We start from the raw sequence: 17,949 nt of genomic DNA, 5'->3' as shown, positions 1-17,949 counted from the left end.
ATTTTTTTCATATTTGTATTTGTTATTTATTTATTTGTTTTAATTTAATTTTGAATCTTTTTATTTTAGTTTTTTATTTTAATGTTATTTTTTTCATAGTTTAATTCGTTATTTATTTATTTTTTTTTCTCCTTTTCTTTTATATTTTTTCATATTTTTTATTTGTTATTTATTTATTTTAAAATTTTTTTTTCATTAAAATTTTTCTTTTTCTTTTTAATTTTATTTTATTTTTTATTAATATATTAATTTATTAATTATATAATATTTTTATTTGATATTTATTTATTTTTTTTTTCTTTTTTTATTTTATGTTTTTTTTTTGTTTAATTATTATTTTTTATTTCTATTTCTTTGTTTTTTTTTTTTTATTTTGTTTCTTATTTTTGTATTTTAATATTTGTTTTTCATATTTTTATTTGTTATTTATTTATTTTCTTTAATTATTTTTTAATTGTTTTTATCCTTTTTTTATTTTAATAGTTATTTTTTTCATATAAATTTTTTTGTTATTGTTTTTATTTTAATTTTATTTTTATTTATATTTTTTTTTTTACTTTTTTATTTTAATATAATTTTTATTCGTTATTTATTTTTTTGTTATTATTTTTTTTCCGTTTCTTTTATTTTCTTTTAAAATTTATTTTTTATTATTTTTCATATTTTTTTTTAATTATTTATTTTTATTGTTTCCGTTTTTGATAACATAAATGGTATTATTCACTCATTAAACAACTTCAATTACTATTGAAGTCAACATAAGCAATATTTATGAAGAAAATAAATATAATAATAATAACAAACATAATACTACAATATTTTTTGCATATATTTTATACGAGTATTGTTTCGTGTGAGAAATTAAAACAAAGAAGACAAACAACAATAAAATTGTAAACTAATTTTAAACCAAACCAAAACTATTAATTAATTTTATTTATTTTTTAAATGTTTATTTTTCCTATTATTTTACTACATTTGCTCGTTATGAAGAGTGTCCGTTTTGCCTCTTGCAGTTGCTAAATCCAAGCATGTTTTTGAAATCCTTCCTAATTTCCATTTATATGTAACATTTGGCTTCCAGCTCCTAGTTAGCCTTTATTTAGCTGAAAACTAAACCACTTTAACGCATTTGTATGTTTGTTGTTGCTGTGTGCCCTTGTAGCATCCATGCATTGCGCCAGCGTCCGTGTTGTGCTTAGCTCTTAGCCTGCAATGCGAATATTTCCTGATTTTTAGTGTTCCACATCTTTTGGTTGCATTGCATTACAAATTTCAATTGAAAAATATCAGTGTTGAGTAAGCAAAAAACAAAAAAAAAACCGTCGATTTGTTGCAATGTGTGTTGAAAATCTACGCGACTGTATAATTCGACTCACCGAGGAGGTAAGTATGATTCCTAGATATTTGTGGCATGCCGGGTATTCTAATGCTGGAGTTTGGTAGTACTTTTTCCATAGATTTTTTTAAACTTTTTTGGTTTTTTCTAGGATCTAGTAAAAAATTAGTTGAAATATGGTAACCCAGGTGACGCAAAATTAGTCACCCTCTCGGAAACATATTCGATTGGGCAAAAAGGAATCCATTATTTTCCATATTTTTCGGTATATGGCTGTAGTGGTCGATAACTCGTAAAGTATCCATCAAACAATTGAAAGTTTATGTTCGTTGCCAAGGTGATATTTCATTCCAAAAAAATTGGTTTGCTGTTTTTTGTTTGTTCCTCCTCATCATGTTGGTCTCCTTGCAGCGGGGATGAGGCTTAAGTGGTGGTTTGACCCCCATATCATGGGATCAACTCAACACGGGAAGCTCCATATGGGGATTGGCTAGCCATCCTTCCGCTTTACGGCGAAATTGGTGGCCATACAATCACCATGGAAAGCATTCAACGTTTTGGTGTACGACAGGAGCAATTAAAACCACTCCTACGGCAGCACTTGAAATAATACTCAACCTAACACCGATTGACATTGCGGCAGAAGGTCTAGCAGCTAGACCTGCCGCAAGACTTAATGCATCCGGTGAATTTACCTGTAAAATATTCGGACATACATAGCTCATTAGGTATGAATTATCGGTCCAATACGGACTATATGACTCTGGGATACAGAGCTGGACATCAGGCGGCCAATTAAGCTCCCTGACCATTGCAGTATTTTTCAAGCAGAAGTTGTTGCGGTAGGAAAGCCTGCAAAAATAGCACTAGCAAGGACATCGAGCGACTCCAAAATTAATATATACGTTGACAGTCAAGCGGCCATAAAGGCAATACACTCATTTGAAAGTTCATCTAGAAACGTTCTTAGGACCAAGGAAGCCAAAGAGAGACTAGCCGCAGACAGACGGTTGCACATCTATTGGGTACCCGGACATAAGGGCATTGCAGAAAACGAAATTATTGATGAGATTGCCAAAAGCGCTGTTTATGAAAATACGGATAGACAAGAGGTGGAATAATCCATCCACTTGTAAAACCGCGAATATCATATCTATATACACAGAATGCAGACAAATACGCCAGATTCGTACTAGGATTCGAAAAGCATTCGTAGCTATCGTAGGTATACTGACAGGCCACAATTTGTTAGCGGCACACGCATACAAGATGGGAATTGCAAACAATGATAGCTACAGATTTTGCAATGAACTAGAAGAGAGAGAAAATCTAGAGCACCTTCTATGTTCTTGCCCTGCATTAGCTAGAGCCGAAATGAAATGTTTAGGAGCGCTAAAATATGAGAGGTTAGAATGTCTCTCGCGGTTAGAGCTTCGGAGCTTACTTAGATTCGCAAAAGACGCAGACTTATTACAAGAAGCCTACTATAAAGAAACGTAAGGGTCAAACTCCATCTGATACCACTAAGGACCAATAGGTCTGTGTGATGGCTTTCAGCCAGCCAGGTCAACCTAACCTAACCTTTGTTTGTTCCATTCAGTGGAGAGTTACAGGGTGTCAACAACGGAAACCAATAAAGAGAAAATGCGGTACATTTTACAAATCGTCTTTGATAAAGCCGAAAATGCAAGCCAAGCCATTGAAATTGTGAATGGTGTTTATGGTGCCGATACTGTAACAGCTACATAATTGATTTCTTTGTTCCCCAACTAATATTTGGCACTTGTGACTAGGCAGATGTAGTATAAAAACAAACACGTAATGTAGTGCTTAAAGCTCTAAGTAAAAATTTCCATCACACTATGATCAATGATTCACTTTTTGAACGTGACTTTTTTCACCTGACGTTGCAGTAATGATGATGATGAGTTGTGATGATCACCTCCGTGACGTTTCTCGATGCTACGAGTACCAGCATCATTGTAACGAGTAGTGGTGCGATAAACAAAAACTTTATTTACTTCAAAATGCTGGAGCTCACGAACAGTCACTGGTTTTATTACGTTTGAAATTACTGATTTTCCTTTTTCGCGTTTACTCTCGGCAACATGCTTTCGCGCGGTTGTAAACAATACTCTGGACTGTCATTTAGCCAATTAACAGACAGATAATGTCCGTACATTAGCTGCGCGAGCGGTCTGAAGTTGGTTACACTTCGAGTACCGGGCCCTGTAAAACATCGAAAGGGTCCATGACGAGGACGAAAAAGAAGAAGTTTTACATTAAAATCTGTAATATTGCTATAATTATTACACAATCGGACTCATCGCGTTATAAGCACTTTCACTGGGTAATTCGTTTTATTAGTTGAATAAACAAATAAGCAATTATTTCTAACACAATGAGGCGAGATATGAGCTTAAAGAGATTGCTCAAATCAGTGCAGTTAATGTTGCTATTGCTATATATATATAAATATTATAGACAAAAATTAATAAGAAGTAGATTTTTCTATCAGACAATGACTGTAGGCCTAACAATTTCCGCCTACCGATATAATGAGGAGAACCATTTGGCAATCAGTTTATTCAAAGCGAATTTGGTAAAAACTGTTTGTGCTTTTTCGATTTGTTTAGAATGAATTTCGTGGCATGGATTCCATATTAACGACCAATAGTCTAGACAACTTCTCACTAAGGCAATATAAAACGACTTCAATGTCTGAGGATCTTTGAAGTAACTAGTGTTTCCTCTAATGGAACCGATCATTACGAATGCTTTGGAGACAATAAATTTTATTATTAAACACATCGTCAATTCTCGGGTTCATCACTTATGCCAAATTAGAGTAATTTTTCTTCTTTTAAAAGAAAGATTTTACTATATTTGAATACTTTCTGCTTTTTGACAATTACCTCTACATGGGAGGTAAAAGTGATTACTGACCGATTTTGTCCGTTTTCAATGTACTCTACCTTGGATAGAGAGTAATATAATATATGCACCAAGTTTGATTGAGATATGTAATTTGTGCTCACACGGAAGGACGGACGTACGGACAGGCAGACATGGCTAAATCGGGTGCTCTCATAATTCTGATATCTATCTCGATTTCATTATGCTGTTACATACAACCGTTATGTGAACAAAATTATAGTGTTAGTTGTGCTAAAAAAAAAAATCAAAAAAATAATAATTTTTCCCATATATACATACTTGCTCGACAAACTGTATTGTATGCATATTGGACATACTTTGTTCAAAGCTCGTTTGGCATAACACTAGGCAATAAAATTAACAAAAATTTCCGCCAGGAACTACAGTCTGTGTCAGAAGAAAAGAACCGATTTTTTCTTGTTACAAAAAGAATAGATGTGAGTATCAACACCATCGAACGACGAGTGAATGAGGCAAACATATCCTACCGTTCCACATCATCAAAACCACTACTCTCAGAAAAACACATTGAGAAACAACAAAACAAGAAAATGGCGGCATAGTATTGGACTGGCCTTCCCAGTCCCCCGATGCCAACCCCATTGAAAATGTGTGGGAAACTATGAAGACGCATCTTGCCGGAAGGCCAGCCGTGATTTAAAGCGACTCGTACGTCAAGTTCACAAAATCTAGTCCTTTTTGTCGACGAACTAAGCGGAAAAGCTGGTTCAAAGCATGAAGAAGATGCCAGGCTATACTCGACAACGATGCAGACTACACAGCTTGCGACTAGTAGTTTTGTATATACTTTCATGTAAAAAAATGTTTAAATATATATCTTTCATACTTCATGAATAATAGGGGTTCTTTTTTTCTGACACAGACTGTATGTACTACTCTTTGGCTTCGTAAATCTGGCCCATGCCTTCAACTGTAGCTTGGCTACCCTCGCTTTCTTTGGGCTTCCTACTCACTTTTCCATTCAGTGCTGACTTTGTTTACGGGCCTCCATGTCAATTCAAAAAATCCAGATCTGTTGTTGTTGTTATTTTAGCAGCTTAGTAGCTGACAATGCAATGTAGTTACCGGTCGTCTTTGTCTAGCTCATCTAACGGTAGGCGCAGGAAACGTGCTGTTTCTACAGATTAGGTCCAGAGGGAGGGGGTGTTAGGTGTGTAGGTTTGATGGGGCATGTAAAAAGGTAGTTTGTATCGTGCGGAGTGCCTTCACATGCTGGACATAAGTTGGGTATATCGGGGTCGATTCTTGATAGGTAGGAGTTTAGGCTGCTACAGTATCCAGAACGTAATTGTGCCAAAGTTACGCGGGTTTCTCGGTGTAGTTGAAGCTCTTCATCTGCAATAGGTGGTGGTTGGAAACCGATGACGGTATTCACCGGTCGGGAGTTTGAGCAGGTGGTAAGTGTCTGCCGATGAATGTCATTTAGCGTCTTTCTAAATACTGTTCAGTTTAGGTGTTTTCGGTTCGTTTTGTAATGGTTCTCGTAAAAACTAGCCCCTTTCCCTATCCAGGTCCTATTTCCAGCGCTTACTCGACTCATTTAATCTCTGCCGGCGCCAGATATCGCTTAAGATTGACTCAAAAGACGTTAATCGCATAGTGAGTCTCACTAAAAATGTCGATTTGAGTGTGTACGGGGCGTGGCTACTAAATACCGAGATTGGCGTTTTAAAGCAATTTATTTTGATTTTATGCATATAAGAACTTTTGCCTTGTATTGCACACCCTTCCTCAACCACTGGAACGCTACGTACGAATCTTCCATCTTCCATTGCTCGAAACTTTTAGTCTTCTTTCATTAGCTGCTATAAGACGCCTGTGTTACTTATACTTTAATACTAGGCATTTTCAAATTTAATGTTGAAAAGATAAAAAAAAGTCAGCTCCGTGAAATTTTTCACATCAATAGTCCGGCACTTCATAGCCTTTGCAAAATCTCAGCCGGTAAGTACCAATCTTTTAAATTTTACACATTTTTATATTCAAATGTTCTACAGATCTAAACGAATTCACAATTTATGAAGGCTTAGGCTTCTCAAAGCCCCTCTCAGCGTTCGCGCATTATTACCATGTTACGCCTTTATCTATTTTCCAGGCACGAAGACTTCCACCAAAATCGGCCGTCCTGCCACTATTGCTGAGCCTAGTAGCGCAGTTGATGGATCTGTACCGCCAGCCCTAACCACCGACGAACCGCTCGATTTGGCCGATTTAGATCTGTCACGTCTACGTTTGAGCAAGAAAGATTTGGAAACCTTGTCCAGCATCACACCCGGCCTGCCGAAATGCTTCCAAGAGCAGCTACTCGCAAAACTACCACCAACACAGGCACGTAAATTGTCGCGCACATTGAGTATGCAAAGTAGTACACAAACTGCACCCGTAAAAATATACAAGCGCAGTCAAAGTGGCGGTCGTGGAGTTTTGCACACTGCGGTTGGGCAGGATCTGAAAGAAAATTTTCCCGAGGAAACCGCCAGCAGCAGTACCGCGAGCAAACGCAGCACCGATAGCAGTGAACGTCGACACTATGATCCTGTTTACCGGCGCAGTCTGAGTCGTTCGCGTTACGACTATGAATCGAGTATTCCCTCACCGAGTGATGCAATGCCGAAGAGTCGCAGTAGTAGTGTTTGTCGTGACGACCACAGCAAATCGATGTGCTCCACTTATACGACAGATATTAATGATCGCTACAAATACTATTCGCCGTATCTTAGTAAACCAGTGAAGGATTCATCCACCGAAAGTGGCTCAGTGTCGCCGCAGAAACTTTACAGTGGCGGTATTAGCGCACAACGCGATGCGATCGGTTCTGCGCATGGGCGTCCACCAAGTGGTTGTTTATCGCCGCCTATTATAACGGCAGATGGCGGTAGCAGTTCCTTGCGTAGACGCTCTTCGCAGAAACGTATCTCACGCTTTTTACGGCCCGACTTCTTCGATGAACCACTAGATGAGAATCCCTTTCTACGTGAGAAGAAACAGCGTGAGCGAGAAGCGCAAAATGTGCTGCGTGAGATAAGGGAGAAATCTCGTGAACCGAGCCGAGAACGTTCTAGTTATAGTGGGTTCGATACGGAGGATGCTATGGCACGCAAGCATAGCTTACCTAGCTCAGATGGCTCGAGTATACCACAAAATGCGGAGCTTAAACATGTGCGCAATAAAAGTATGGAGATGTATGCGGAATATCAACCGGGTAGCAGTTCATCGCAAGAGACTATAAGACACAATCGTCGTAGTCTTTCGCGGCCGCGTGAGATAACTGAAGAGCTACGTAAGAACGAGCTGGCCGATAAGATTTTGGAGGAGCTACAATTACTTTCGGCTGCACGCACACAGCAAGAACAGCAGAAACGACCCGTAGTGCCGAGAGAAATTTCTGTTGAGCGGTGTTCGGAAACATCAACGAAGTCCATTGTTGTGGGGCCGAACAGTCGTGCAGAAATTGAGGAGCAGGGTACAACGTCTACAATTAAAAAGATTAAGAAGATAAAGCCCAAAGATAAATCTACAACCACAGAGTCTAGTACAGATGCTGATGCTACGGTTACCACATCTGTGGTGAAAAAAGTGAAAAAGATTGTGAAAAAGACTGAAACCACAAAGACTATACTTAACGATACACCCGGTGCCAGTCTGGTCACACCAGAAGATAATCCACTTACGCCCTTAGACATTGAGCAGACCAAGAAAGAGTCTAAACTGAAGCGACCTAAATCCTATCCTACCAAAGAGCCGCCAATCGCCATGAAGCCAGAAGTAGGTGCCATGACACCAAAGTTGTCTACCAAACCAACTACAATTCCAGAAATGTCTACCGATATGCCACATACCAGTATGGAAGCAGCCAACGTCCAGTCCATAGGATTGAGCGCGCGTGAGAGCCGACTTGTGCGGCCCAAGAGCTATCCAACATCAAAGCTCACACCACCAAAGGAGTCGAAGAAAGTTACGCGCAGCGGTGCGGCGATTCCAACCATAGCCGAAGCCAAAGTACGGGACACAACGCCACCACTCGCGATTGAGGAGAAGTTCGAGCATTCGATGCCAATCTCTAAAGCGCATGTGGAAAGTTCGTCTTCGAGCGACACTAAGCCAACTACCATTAAGAAAATTATTAAAGTCTCCAAGAAGTCTAAGCTAGCACAACCACTGCCAGTCACACCCACAACACCGACGTCCGCAATGACATCAACAACGACTACGCCGGCTGAAAATTCGAAAGAATCAAGCCCCGCAATAAAAGAGAAATCACCTGAGAAGAAGCAAAGTAAAGGTTTGCTTTACGCTATTGGACAGAAATTCGAAAAACTACGAGATTCCGCTATGAGTAAGGAGAAGAAAAGCATCACGTCTAGTCCCGCATCCTCAGCAAATGGCAGTGTAACAAAGAAACGATCTCCAGAAAATGCCTCGCCAGAGAAGATCAAGGAAAAATCCACGCTGCTTAAGAAGAAGAAATCGTTGGATGGCACAACTACAAAGACTGATAAATATGCGGCGCAGGGCAATGCGATTGAAAATAATGCATCACACAACCCGCTAACCGTTGATGGGGGGGAAGTAAAGGAGAAACCAGCTAAGCCGGATAAACGTTCAAGAATTGATTCCATGATTCGTTCATTGCGTGAGCGTTCAGTGCCACGCTCGCGTCCTGCTACTGAAAATAGTTACATCAAGCGAGCCGTTAGCGTGGAAGAAATGCCAGGCACCTTTAATAAAACTGCCGTTAATAGGGTGCTAGGGCTCTTTAAGCGCGTTGATAAGGATGTGGGCGGCGCGGAACGCCGTGTGCAAAGCACGCGCTCCACCAGTAACATTGAGCGCCAGATGCGCGAAGCGTCCCCCTCGCCAATCTATCAAAATACAGCCGAATGCCAACGTTCTGGTAGCATTTCAGCAGCGCTCGCTGGCAATTTGGTAGCCAATAGTGGTGGTCGGCGGAAGTCAGACATCACTGCCAAATGTAGCTGCGATATTGCACCGACGCATAGAGTCAACACTGACGAAAAACAATGTGTCGATTGCTTACAAGATGCGGCAGCAAGTCTGAAGTCTAAAAACCGCGACGAAAAAATCATTTTGCTGCCTAGTAAAGAAGTAGCACAGGGCAATAAGGATAAACGCAAGGGTCTGATGTTGGATCTCAGCAAGCTGGATAAAACTGATAATAACGCCACAACAAATCGCAACAACTTGAAGGCGGCCTACATAAACGGCAATGGCATTTACTCGAATCTGCCGCCATATCCGGGTGCGGTGAATAGTTCTTCGAACAACAGCTCCAGCCAGCAATCGATGGATAATGCCACCAATAATAATAACTCCTATATGACCAATAATAATTCATCAATGCAAACCTCGCAAACATCGGGTTATCGCACATCGTCTACACACGAGATTAATCGAAATCATTTACTCACACCTTCGACTGAGAACATTGCCAATTACTCTTCCGATTCGCGCAGTTACCAAGATGACTGCGCCTCAACGTCAACGTTCCTATCACCTACTGAAGAACCTGAACTGTACTTCGATAATTGGTCGGTTTGCTCGGAGGATAACTACATGTTGCACGCCTCACCTTCGCCAACAGTCTCACGTCTTTCACGCGCATCACAGCTCTCCTCGCCTACGCGTGGTGAGAGTTCGGATCCGAATGAAAGCGTTATTGATCGCATCAAGCGTCGTAGCTTCTATTGTCGCTTTAACGACAAGAAACCGAAGCGCACGAGCAGTATTGTGGGGCCAAGTGCAGTGCGTGACTATTATCGTGAACAACAAGCAGCGGTTAAGGCGCGTTCCAGCAATAAACTGCATCCCAATGAACGCACCAAGTCACCGGACATCACACAAGAATTCTTCCGACCCTTGAAGTTAAGTCCCGTCGGCACTGAGTTGAAGCCACCCATCTACAAGGCGCCACTTGATTATGCTACCAATATTACCAAACCACGTAAGAGTCTCAACGATATACGGCCCATCACGTCACCGTCGTTGATGAGCAAACGTTACGGTTCTACGGCGGACACGGATTATATGACGCTTAACAGCGGTGTGCCAATACGCTACAAATCCTCAGCCAGCTCAAGTCCTTACGAAAGCAAAACCACTTCAGCCACTAGTGGCATGGGTTTGGGCACGGGTGCAGGTGTGAGCGCTGCTACAGGTGGCGCAGGTGGCAGTTACTACAACACCTATAGCCCGAAAAGACGTTCCTCATATACATTCAATGGCACACTGCCAAGTGGTGCCACACTCACCAATTCCACTTTGGATGGTTATGCGACGGTGGGGCGTCGACCCATACGCGCCTACGATCATCGTACTATATCATTGCTAGATCCGACGACCTCTTCGCCGTCGACAGCTGGCGCTAGCAGTTATAGGCGTGAAGCGCGCACACCAGTGAGGGATTACACATCGGGCATTTCGAGGTAGGCGAGGCAATTTGTTAGTCGAAATTTCATTAAAAGTAGAGTTCCTCTAGGCAAATGAATGACTGTTGTCTCATTTTAATATATTTGATTTTCAATTTATAGGTCGAATTCTCGCTATCGTACATCGTCGGCATCGCGCAGCCCGACAAACATTTGATGTACAACACCGCAGAATGGTTTCTGTATCTTCTGCTATTACTCGAAACGGAATCGCAGCAGCAGTACGCATACCGCCTCGTCATCGGCGTCCTCAAGAGCCAGTGGTGACAAGAAATTGCAGGAATGCACAACACGAATTAGAAATAAGTTTTAATTGTACTACGACAAATAGCTATTTATTTAAGAGAAGAAAAAAAAAAAACATTTAGTTATCGCACACCTCTGAAGCCGTACGATTCACACCGTTGCGCTAAGCATAAAGGCACGCACAAAAATAGAAGAGGCGCCAAAGCAAAAAACAGAAAAAGTCGAAGAGTGCAGGCGGCTCTCGCGTCATAGCTGACGTATGAAAAAGAAAAGAGAAACAGTTGTGACGTCATCACTGCGGTGCTCAGTGAATAGTTGAAACATGAAGGCGGTTAAATGACTGCAGGTAAACGGAAGAAAACAACAAAATAAGGCTACTTAATCACTAGAAAGTGATTCCTTCAAAGGGTCCTGTTTTGTTGTGTGTTAATAACTTTTCGATCATGCCACCCTGTTAAGATTCTTCTTCTTCTTGATTGGCGCGATAACCGCTTACGCGATTTAGGCCGAGTTTCACAAAGCGGACAGGTATTTTACTGAACACTGTCTCGTAACGTTTAAACAGCTTAAATTACCGATTTCCCACAGTGAAAGGTATTCCTACACTTGAAATTCTCGCGATCATGATTTCCGAGCCACATGAATGCGGTTCTGATATTTGGCGCGCTCTCCAAGCGGTATTCGGTGAAGTGGGTACTACCTTAACAGGGCAGAGAGTAATAGCTCTGAATGGCGTTGAAGTCGCTCCAGTTGTGAAGTATTTGGTCCCATCCAAGTCTTCAAGCTTTTATGGATACTGCCCTATCTACGCAATCGCATCCACATCGGCAAAGACGCTGATGACTTACAAATGTTTGGCTGGTAAAAGTGGTAGGTATGCAGTCTATAGTGTGACACCTCAAGCAACCTGTAGAGAGGTGGCTGGGGTACTGGGTAGAACTACTCTATTGGCCATGCGGCACACACTAACCACGCTTCAGTGGCTTGTTCGGACACGGCTCACGGCTGTGTTAGAGGGGATTTGCAGCTACGTACTCGTATAATTTTAGAACATTCACTACTGAATTTAGCTAGGGAAAGTTTGAAATAGGAGAGGCGATATCATCACGCAATATTGAGGAAATAAGCGTGCAGCTGCCGTTAGCTCGACTCTCCAGAGATAGTATCGGAAAGACTGCCAATTTTGCCAATGGTAAATTGAAAGTTAAGGAACGCCGAGCTAATTCTTGTAAGAAATGCTTATTATTAACATTTTTTCTGCGAATTTTAGACCGCTTAATAGCGCAACTGCCTCTCAGAGAGAGCAGTGCTCATACCAAACTGCGGGCATAAAAACCTATTATGGAACTTTGTAATCAGGCAGCTTTTGTTTTTTTGGGGGAGTCTTCCTTACCGGAACTACTTTACGCATTACTCCATGATGGCCCAGAACGGCGATCATTACTATTCACCCACGTCTGGGTCCACCATATTTGTAGCCAGCTTCATGCTATAGTTTCGCCTTCTAATGTCTCTGTGCCGTCATACCAGTGGTATGTGGGACATGCTGCCAGGTTGCCCTCACATGAGCGTATGGAGGTTATACGCTATGGGGAGAGTCTTTAGCGTCTGCAGCAAAACAGAAACATCGGACCATTTGACTCGAACGTCTTTGACTTGGCGTCAGTTCGTTGATAGTCCACCTCCTGTCGAGGGCAACTTTATGTGCACTGCAGTCTCTCATCTTCCAAACTCGTTGAGGTATGCTGCATTGTCTTCGATAGCTTAAGAGCATAGAACACCGTTTTTTGGGTTGGGCACCAGGACATGAATGTTATGACGGCCACGCACAGACTTACTGCGTAGCGAAATTAGACGTCATCTGAAAATTCAATAGACCAGAACCCTTTTGTGGTCTCTCCAAAGCCCACATAAAGGAATTTATTAAACTGGCAAGTCGGGAAATTCACGCAAACATTGGATGGGGAGTCTAAGACAAAGGCAGGCTAAACAGTTTACCTTCCCTCCAGAAGAGCATCAAATAGATTCTTAAACTTGGATAGAGTGGGCTTACAAACTTTCACCGAATACGGCACAGGACATTGTCGTCTGCGTTACTATTTCAGGATTCTAGAATCAGTAGAAATAAGTATCTGCCGTTTTTGTGAACTGATTGACGCAAATTTCAGAAATTTCGCAAGACGAAGGTTCGCACAAGTGGCTGGCGCGACTCTAAATCCCATAAAAAATAAATTAATAATTGGCGCGTATACTTCTGTTAGGTATTTGGCCAAGCTCCTCCTCCTATTTGTGGTGTGCGTCTTGATGTTGTTCCACACAAATGGCGGGACCTACAGTTATAAGCCGACTCCGAACGGTAGATGGTTTTTTACGAGGAACTTTTTCATTGCACTAAACACACGGAGGTTTGCCATTGCCTGCTGAGGGGTGATCGGTATTAGGAAAAATTGCTCTAGCATTTGATGTTTTATGCACGTCGACTCGAACCTACCCAACACCGCATGATAGTGACTCACCAACCCATCCGGATACAAGACACGCGTTCCATTTTTTTATATCCTTGTTCACTTCGCTCGGGAGCATAGAGCCTCGACAAGACTCTACCATAGTACACGATGCTGGGCTGTTTTATTTGCGCCGTCCCATGAGATGTCGGTATCTACTAATTCGCACAACATCGATCTTCGGCAAGTGATCCTTGGCCGAACGCGACCTCCGCTCCCTTGCGCTTTCGAGTCGAATGCCATTCTCATGATGCTATCTGTGACCTATCCATCGCCACTTTCTGCGTTTGATTTGCCTTAGGATGGGCTCCTCATTCGTTGATCTTCACAGCGCGTCGTTGCTGATGGCCGCGATCCTTTAACATTATGAAAAGAAAATCTGAGTAGGTACTAAAATTCAGCTGATGCCTCCAATTTTGGGCTTCTTGCTATCAAGCCACATTAGCCACGTTAGGGGTCGCAGTGCATTATGGTCCAATTATAATAATAGTAGAAGTTGTGGCGTGCTGTGGGGACATAAACTATCCTTTAAAAATAATAGTAACTCAGAAGTTTTTCTTCGTCGAAAATTTCAAAACCACAAAATATGATTTTTAAATGCTATAATATGAGCTTATTAAGTTCGCGAGTTCCATTGGAGGGTATGTCAGTATGGTTTCATTTAACTAAGCTTTCGGCGTCACGGCTTTCACAATTATTTGGTGCTTCTCGTTTTCGCTGTGAATCATTTAATATAGGAGTTGGAGGTGGTAACGAAAGCGATTATAATTTTTTTATTTCTATCAATTTTTCAATAGCCTAATAATGTATTATTTCGATATGAAGTGTAGGATATTAATAGTGACTGAATTGAATGAACAATAATACATTTTGATTTACGAAGATATTACAAAACATACACCAAATGTATATATATCTCTTTTGTTTTCTTATATAAAACATTAACAAATGTGCCTTCTTTTTTTCAATAATCATTTCAGTGAATAACCGTTATTTATTAGTGTTTATAAGTAAATTTGTTGGTATATTTCAAAATAATAGTAATGAAATGTTAAAGAGCTTAGCGTAAATATTTTAAGTGTAATCATACGATTTTTTTTATTTAAAAATACGCAGGTATTTGTTACGATTACTAAATATTAGAAAATGCGCTTTACAGTTATGAATTTGTTTAGTAGCCTGAAAAAATTGGCAACGCGCAAGAAGTGCCAAGCAAGCATGCATTATTTTCAACGTGAGCTTTTAGAAAGCTCGCAAGCAAAAGCACACATGCTGTCGCTTTCACTTCACTGCAGTGTGAGGCTTTCATTTCTAATGGATTTCACAATTCAAAATCTCATTTTCGATTTAGCTCTGGTCGCAGACTTTGTTACACTTTTGTTTAACACAAGTTCCGCGCAATTTGGAGATTTTCAATTATTCGCGCAACAATTTTATTTCAACTTTTATATGTAAATACCTACAGTTTGTCAAGAATGAGTTTACACATTGGAAATAAATACAATAAATATCTCAGCTAAAGGTTTCAAAAATATATTAGGTACGCAACTAAGTTCCCGCTGTTTGTCAATAGATGCCGCCAGCAGTGTGCGCTAGTCGATTCTAACATAACCTGAACGTCATAAATCAAGCTTAGACATATAGTAAACAAACTGCTTCGACACATGAGTGATTTTGTTTTGGTATCATATAATTTTGGTTTTGTGAAAATGTTTGATTTTGTGCCGAATAATCGACATTTGCGAGAAGTGTTGATTTTCCTCTTTCATTCGAAAAAAAGGCGGCTGAAGCGCATCGAGAGCTACAAAAAGTTTACGGAGATGCTGCTTTAAGTGAAACAACGTGCCGAGATTGGTTCCGTCGCTTCAAAGATGGTGATTTTAATGTTGACGACCGTCCACGTGAAGGAAGGTCAAAAACCTTCGAAGACGCTTCGAATTGGAGGTATTGCTCAATAAGGATCTGTGTCAAACGCAAGAAGAGCTTGCCTCAGTATTAGGAGTTACACGCCAATCCATTTCCAAGCGATTGCATGCTTTGGGAATGATTCAGAAACAGGAGACTTGGGTTCCTCATGACTTAAAACCAAGGGATGTTGAACGTCGTTTTTTCGCCTGTGGACAACTGCTCCAGCGGCAAAAAAGGAAGAGTTTTCCTCGTCGCATCGTGGCGGGTGATGAAAAATGGATTCATTACAGCAATTCAAGGAAATGTCATGCTTCTACGTCGTCGCCTCGGCCGAATATTCACGCTGCGAAGGTTACGCTATGTATTTGGTGGGACCAAGTTGGGGTTATTTATTATGAACTTTAAAACCAAGCGAAACCATCATTGGGGATCGGTATCGACTTCAACTGATGCGATTGAGCCGAGCACTGCGCGAGAAGCGGCCGCAATACGTGGAGAGGCATGCAAGAGTGATTCTACTGCATGACAACGCTCGGTCTCACGTTACCAAGCCTGTTAAAGCCTATCTGGGAACACTGAAATGGGAAATCCTACCCCGCCCGCCATATTCTTCAGATATTGCGCCGTCCGATTATCACCTGTTCCGATCGATGGCACATGGTCTAGCTGACCAGCAGTTCCATTCATATGAAGACATCAAAAAATGGCTTGATCCGTGGATAGCCTCAAAATATGAGCCCCAGCGATGGGCAATACTTTCAATGATTCACTTGTAACCATTTTTTAAGAATAAAGTTTTATTTTCATCAAAAAAACAGCGAAAACTTGAAAAATTGAAATTTGAAAAGGTCGAGCCAAGGAGCACCAGGAGATTTGGTGGCTCCTAAAACACTCAGGCTAAAGAGCCCATTGTATTTAAAGCTCTGGAAAGGGGGTAGATAGTCAAGGAGGGAAGGAGAAAAGTATGAGAGAAAGAGATAGGAACGAATAGAGACAGAGATAGAGATAGTTAGTCCTGTGAGAATTTTCCAGAGTCTTTGGCAAATCTGTAAATATCCTCCAGTTTTAGAGAACGAATATTACTCATTCTCATGACATCGGAACCCAATACTCGTATTCGTGCTCTAGCAAAGGCAGGACACTCACAAAGAAAGTGCTCAGTGCTATCCGCCTCCTCCAAGCACAACAGGCACACTGGGTCTTCAATGATTCCAATCGTGGTCATATGCTGGCCCCATGGGTTGTGTCCCGTAATGATGCGGACCATCAACCGAATGTTTTTCCTTTTCATTAAACAAAAAATGGATGCTCATTTTAAAGTAATTGAGAAGTACAACAAAAACACACATTACTTAAGATTTCGTTTATACGAGTATCAAGAAGCTGTTTTCACAATACCTCTTTTTTATTATTGTAGCAAATATTCGGCGATGAACGGTACTTTACCGTTACTTATTTTCCTCTTACAAAACCAGCGGGTCTCAATATAAATGAAGAAAAGACGAAGTACGTGACATGATTCTTTCATGATAGTCACATCAGATTCGGAAGTTATGTTTTTGAGTTCATGCAAGAGTTTAAATACTTAGGCGTAGTACTCAGGCCATATCAATAGACCGTATTCAGGCAACTAATGGAGCCTACCTTGGCCATATCAAACTTATAGAGTCTTCATTGATATCAAGAGAACAAAAACTCGAGATGTACAAAACTATAATAAGACAGGTTCTCCCTATGGTCCTTAAAGTTAATGACGTGAATTCACTGATGCGATTTGAAAGAAAAATTCTTAGAAGAATATTTGGCCCTATACGATTAGAAGACGGTACATACCGTTTACCGAGCTCAGTGTTTTAATCGTGGGAGGAAATGTAACGCGGCTTAGAAAATCCCCAAGATTACGGTAATATGGACACGTTTTAAGAATGATCAGCGAAATCACGACCAAAAAAGTAAAGGCTTTTTCAATAACAGGTATTAGGTGCTAAACAGGAGAGACGATTAACGATTTTTATGGCCGGAATTGGATGGTATTGATCTGGACAACAGATTATTATCAACAAGATGGCGCTACGTGCCACACAAGCAACGAAACCATTGACCTTTTACGGGAAAAGTTTCCGGACCATGTTATCTCTCGAAGAGGTGATTACACTAGTCTACGCCAACAGCCCAGGGTCGATTCAAGACCTCAAAGATGGAATTCGTGTAGCTATCGAGGACATAGGGCACTTCCTCTTTATAATGAAATAAACATCCGAGCATTTATATGTATTAAAAAATAGCATTTTTCTTTGAATATCAAAATAACACCTCTTATTGGAAAACCCGTTTTTTGAAGCAAATCCTGAAGGAGCAAAAAGGAGAGGCCGGCCAAGGAGACGATGGTTGCAAGACGTAGAAGACGATATAGGAAAGATGAAAATCTCACAACATAGAACGAAATCGGACTGACGAGAAGAATGGAGGTGTATTGTAGAGGAGGCAATGGTCCACCCCGGACTGTAATGCAAAAATGATGATGATTTTCCCCTCAGACCCTTTTCTA

The 17,949-nt window shown here is 40.8% G+C and overlaps 1 protein-coding gene across 11 annotated transcripts in view; it reads left to right on the top strand.

Annotated features, from left to right (window-relative positions):
• LOC129235964 (serine/arginine repetitive matrix protein 2) overlaps positions 1-11,448 on the top strand; it is a 256,950-nt gene extending 245,502 nt beyond the window's left edge. For 9 of the 11 annotated variants that reach the window (XM_054870072.1, XM_054870081.1, XM_054870151.1 and 6 more), the window contains 2 exons: positions 6,393-10,740; positions 10,846-11,447. In XM_054870072.1, coding sequence (XP_054726047.1) covers positions 6,393-10,740; positions 10,846-10,900 — 4,403 coding nt within the window. In that variant the 3' untranslated portion in view covers positions 10,901-11,447. Of the gene's footprint in view, positions 1-6,392; positions 10,741-10,845 lie in introns of all 11 variants that reach the window. The other 2 variants (XM_054870141.1, XM_054870115.1) reach the window with 2 other exon arrangements.
• The last annotated feature ends 6,501 nt before the right edge of the window (positions 11,449-17,949 follow it).

This window comes from Anastrepha obliqua, chromosome 1 (assembly GCF_027943255.1).
Source record: "Anastrepha obliqua isolate idAnaObli1 chromosome 1, idAnaObli1_1.0, whole genome shotgun sequence".
In the NCBI taxonomy this organism is placed as follows: Eukaryota; Metazoa; Arthropoda; class Insecta; order Diptera; family Tephritidae; genus Anastrepha; species Anastrepha obliqua.
This window is presented reverse-complemented; position numbering and strand designations above follow the sequence as displayed.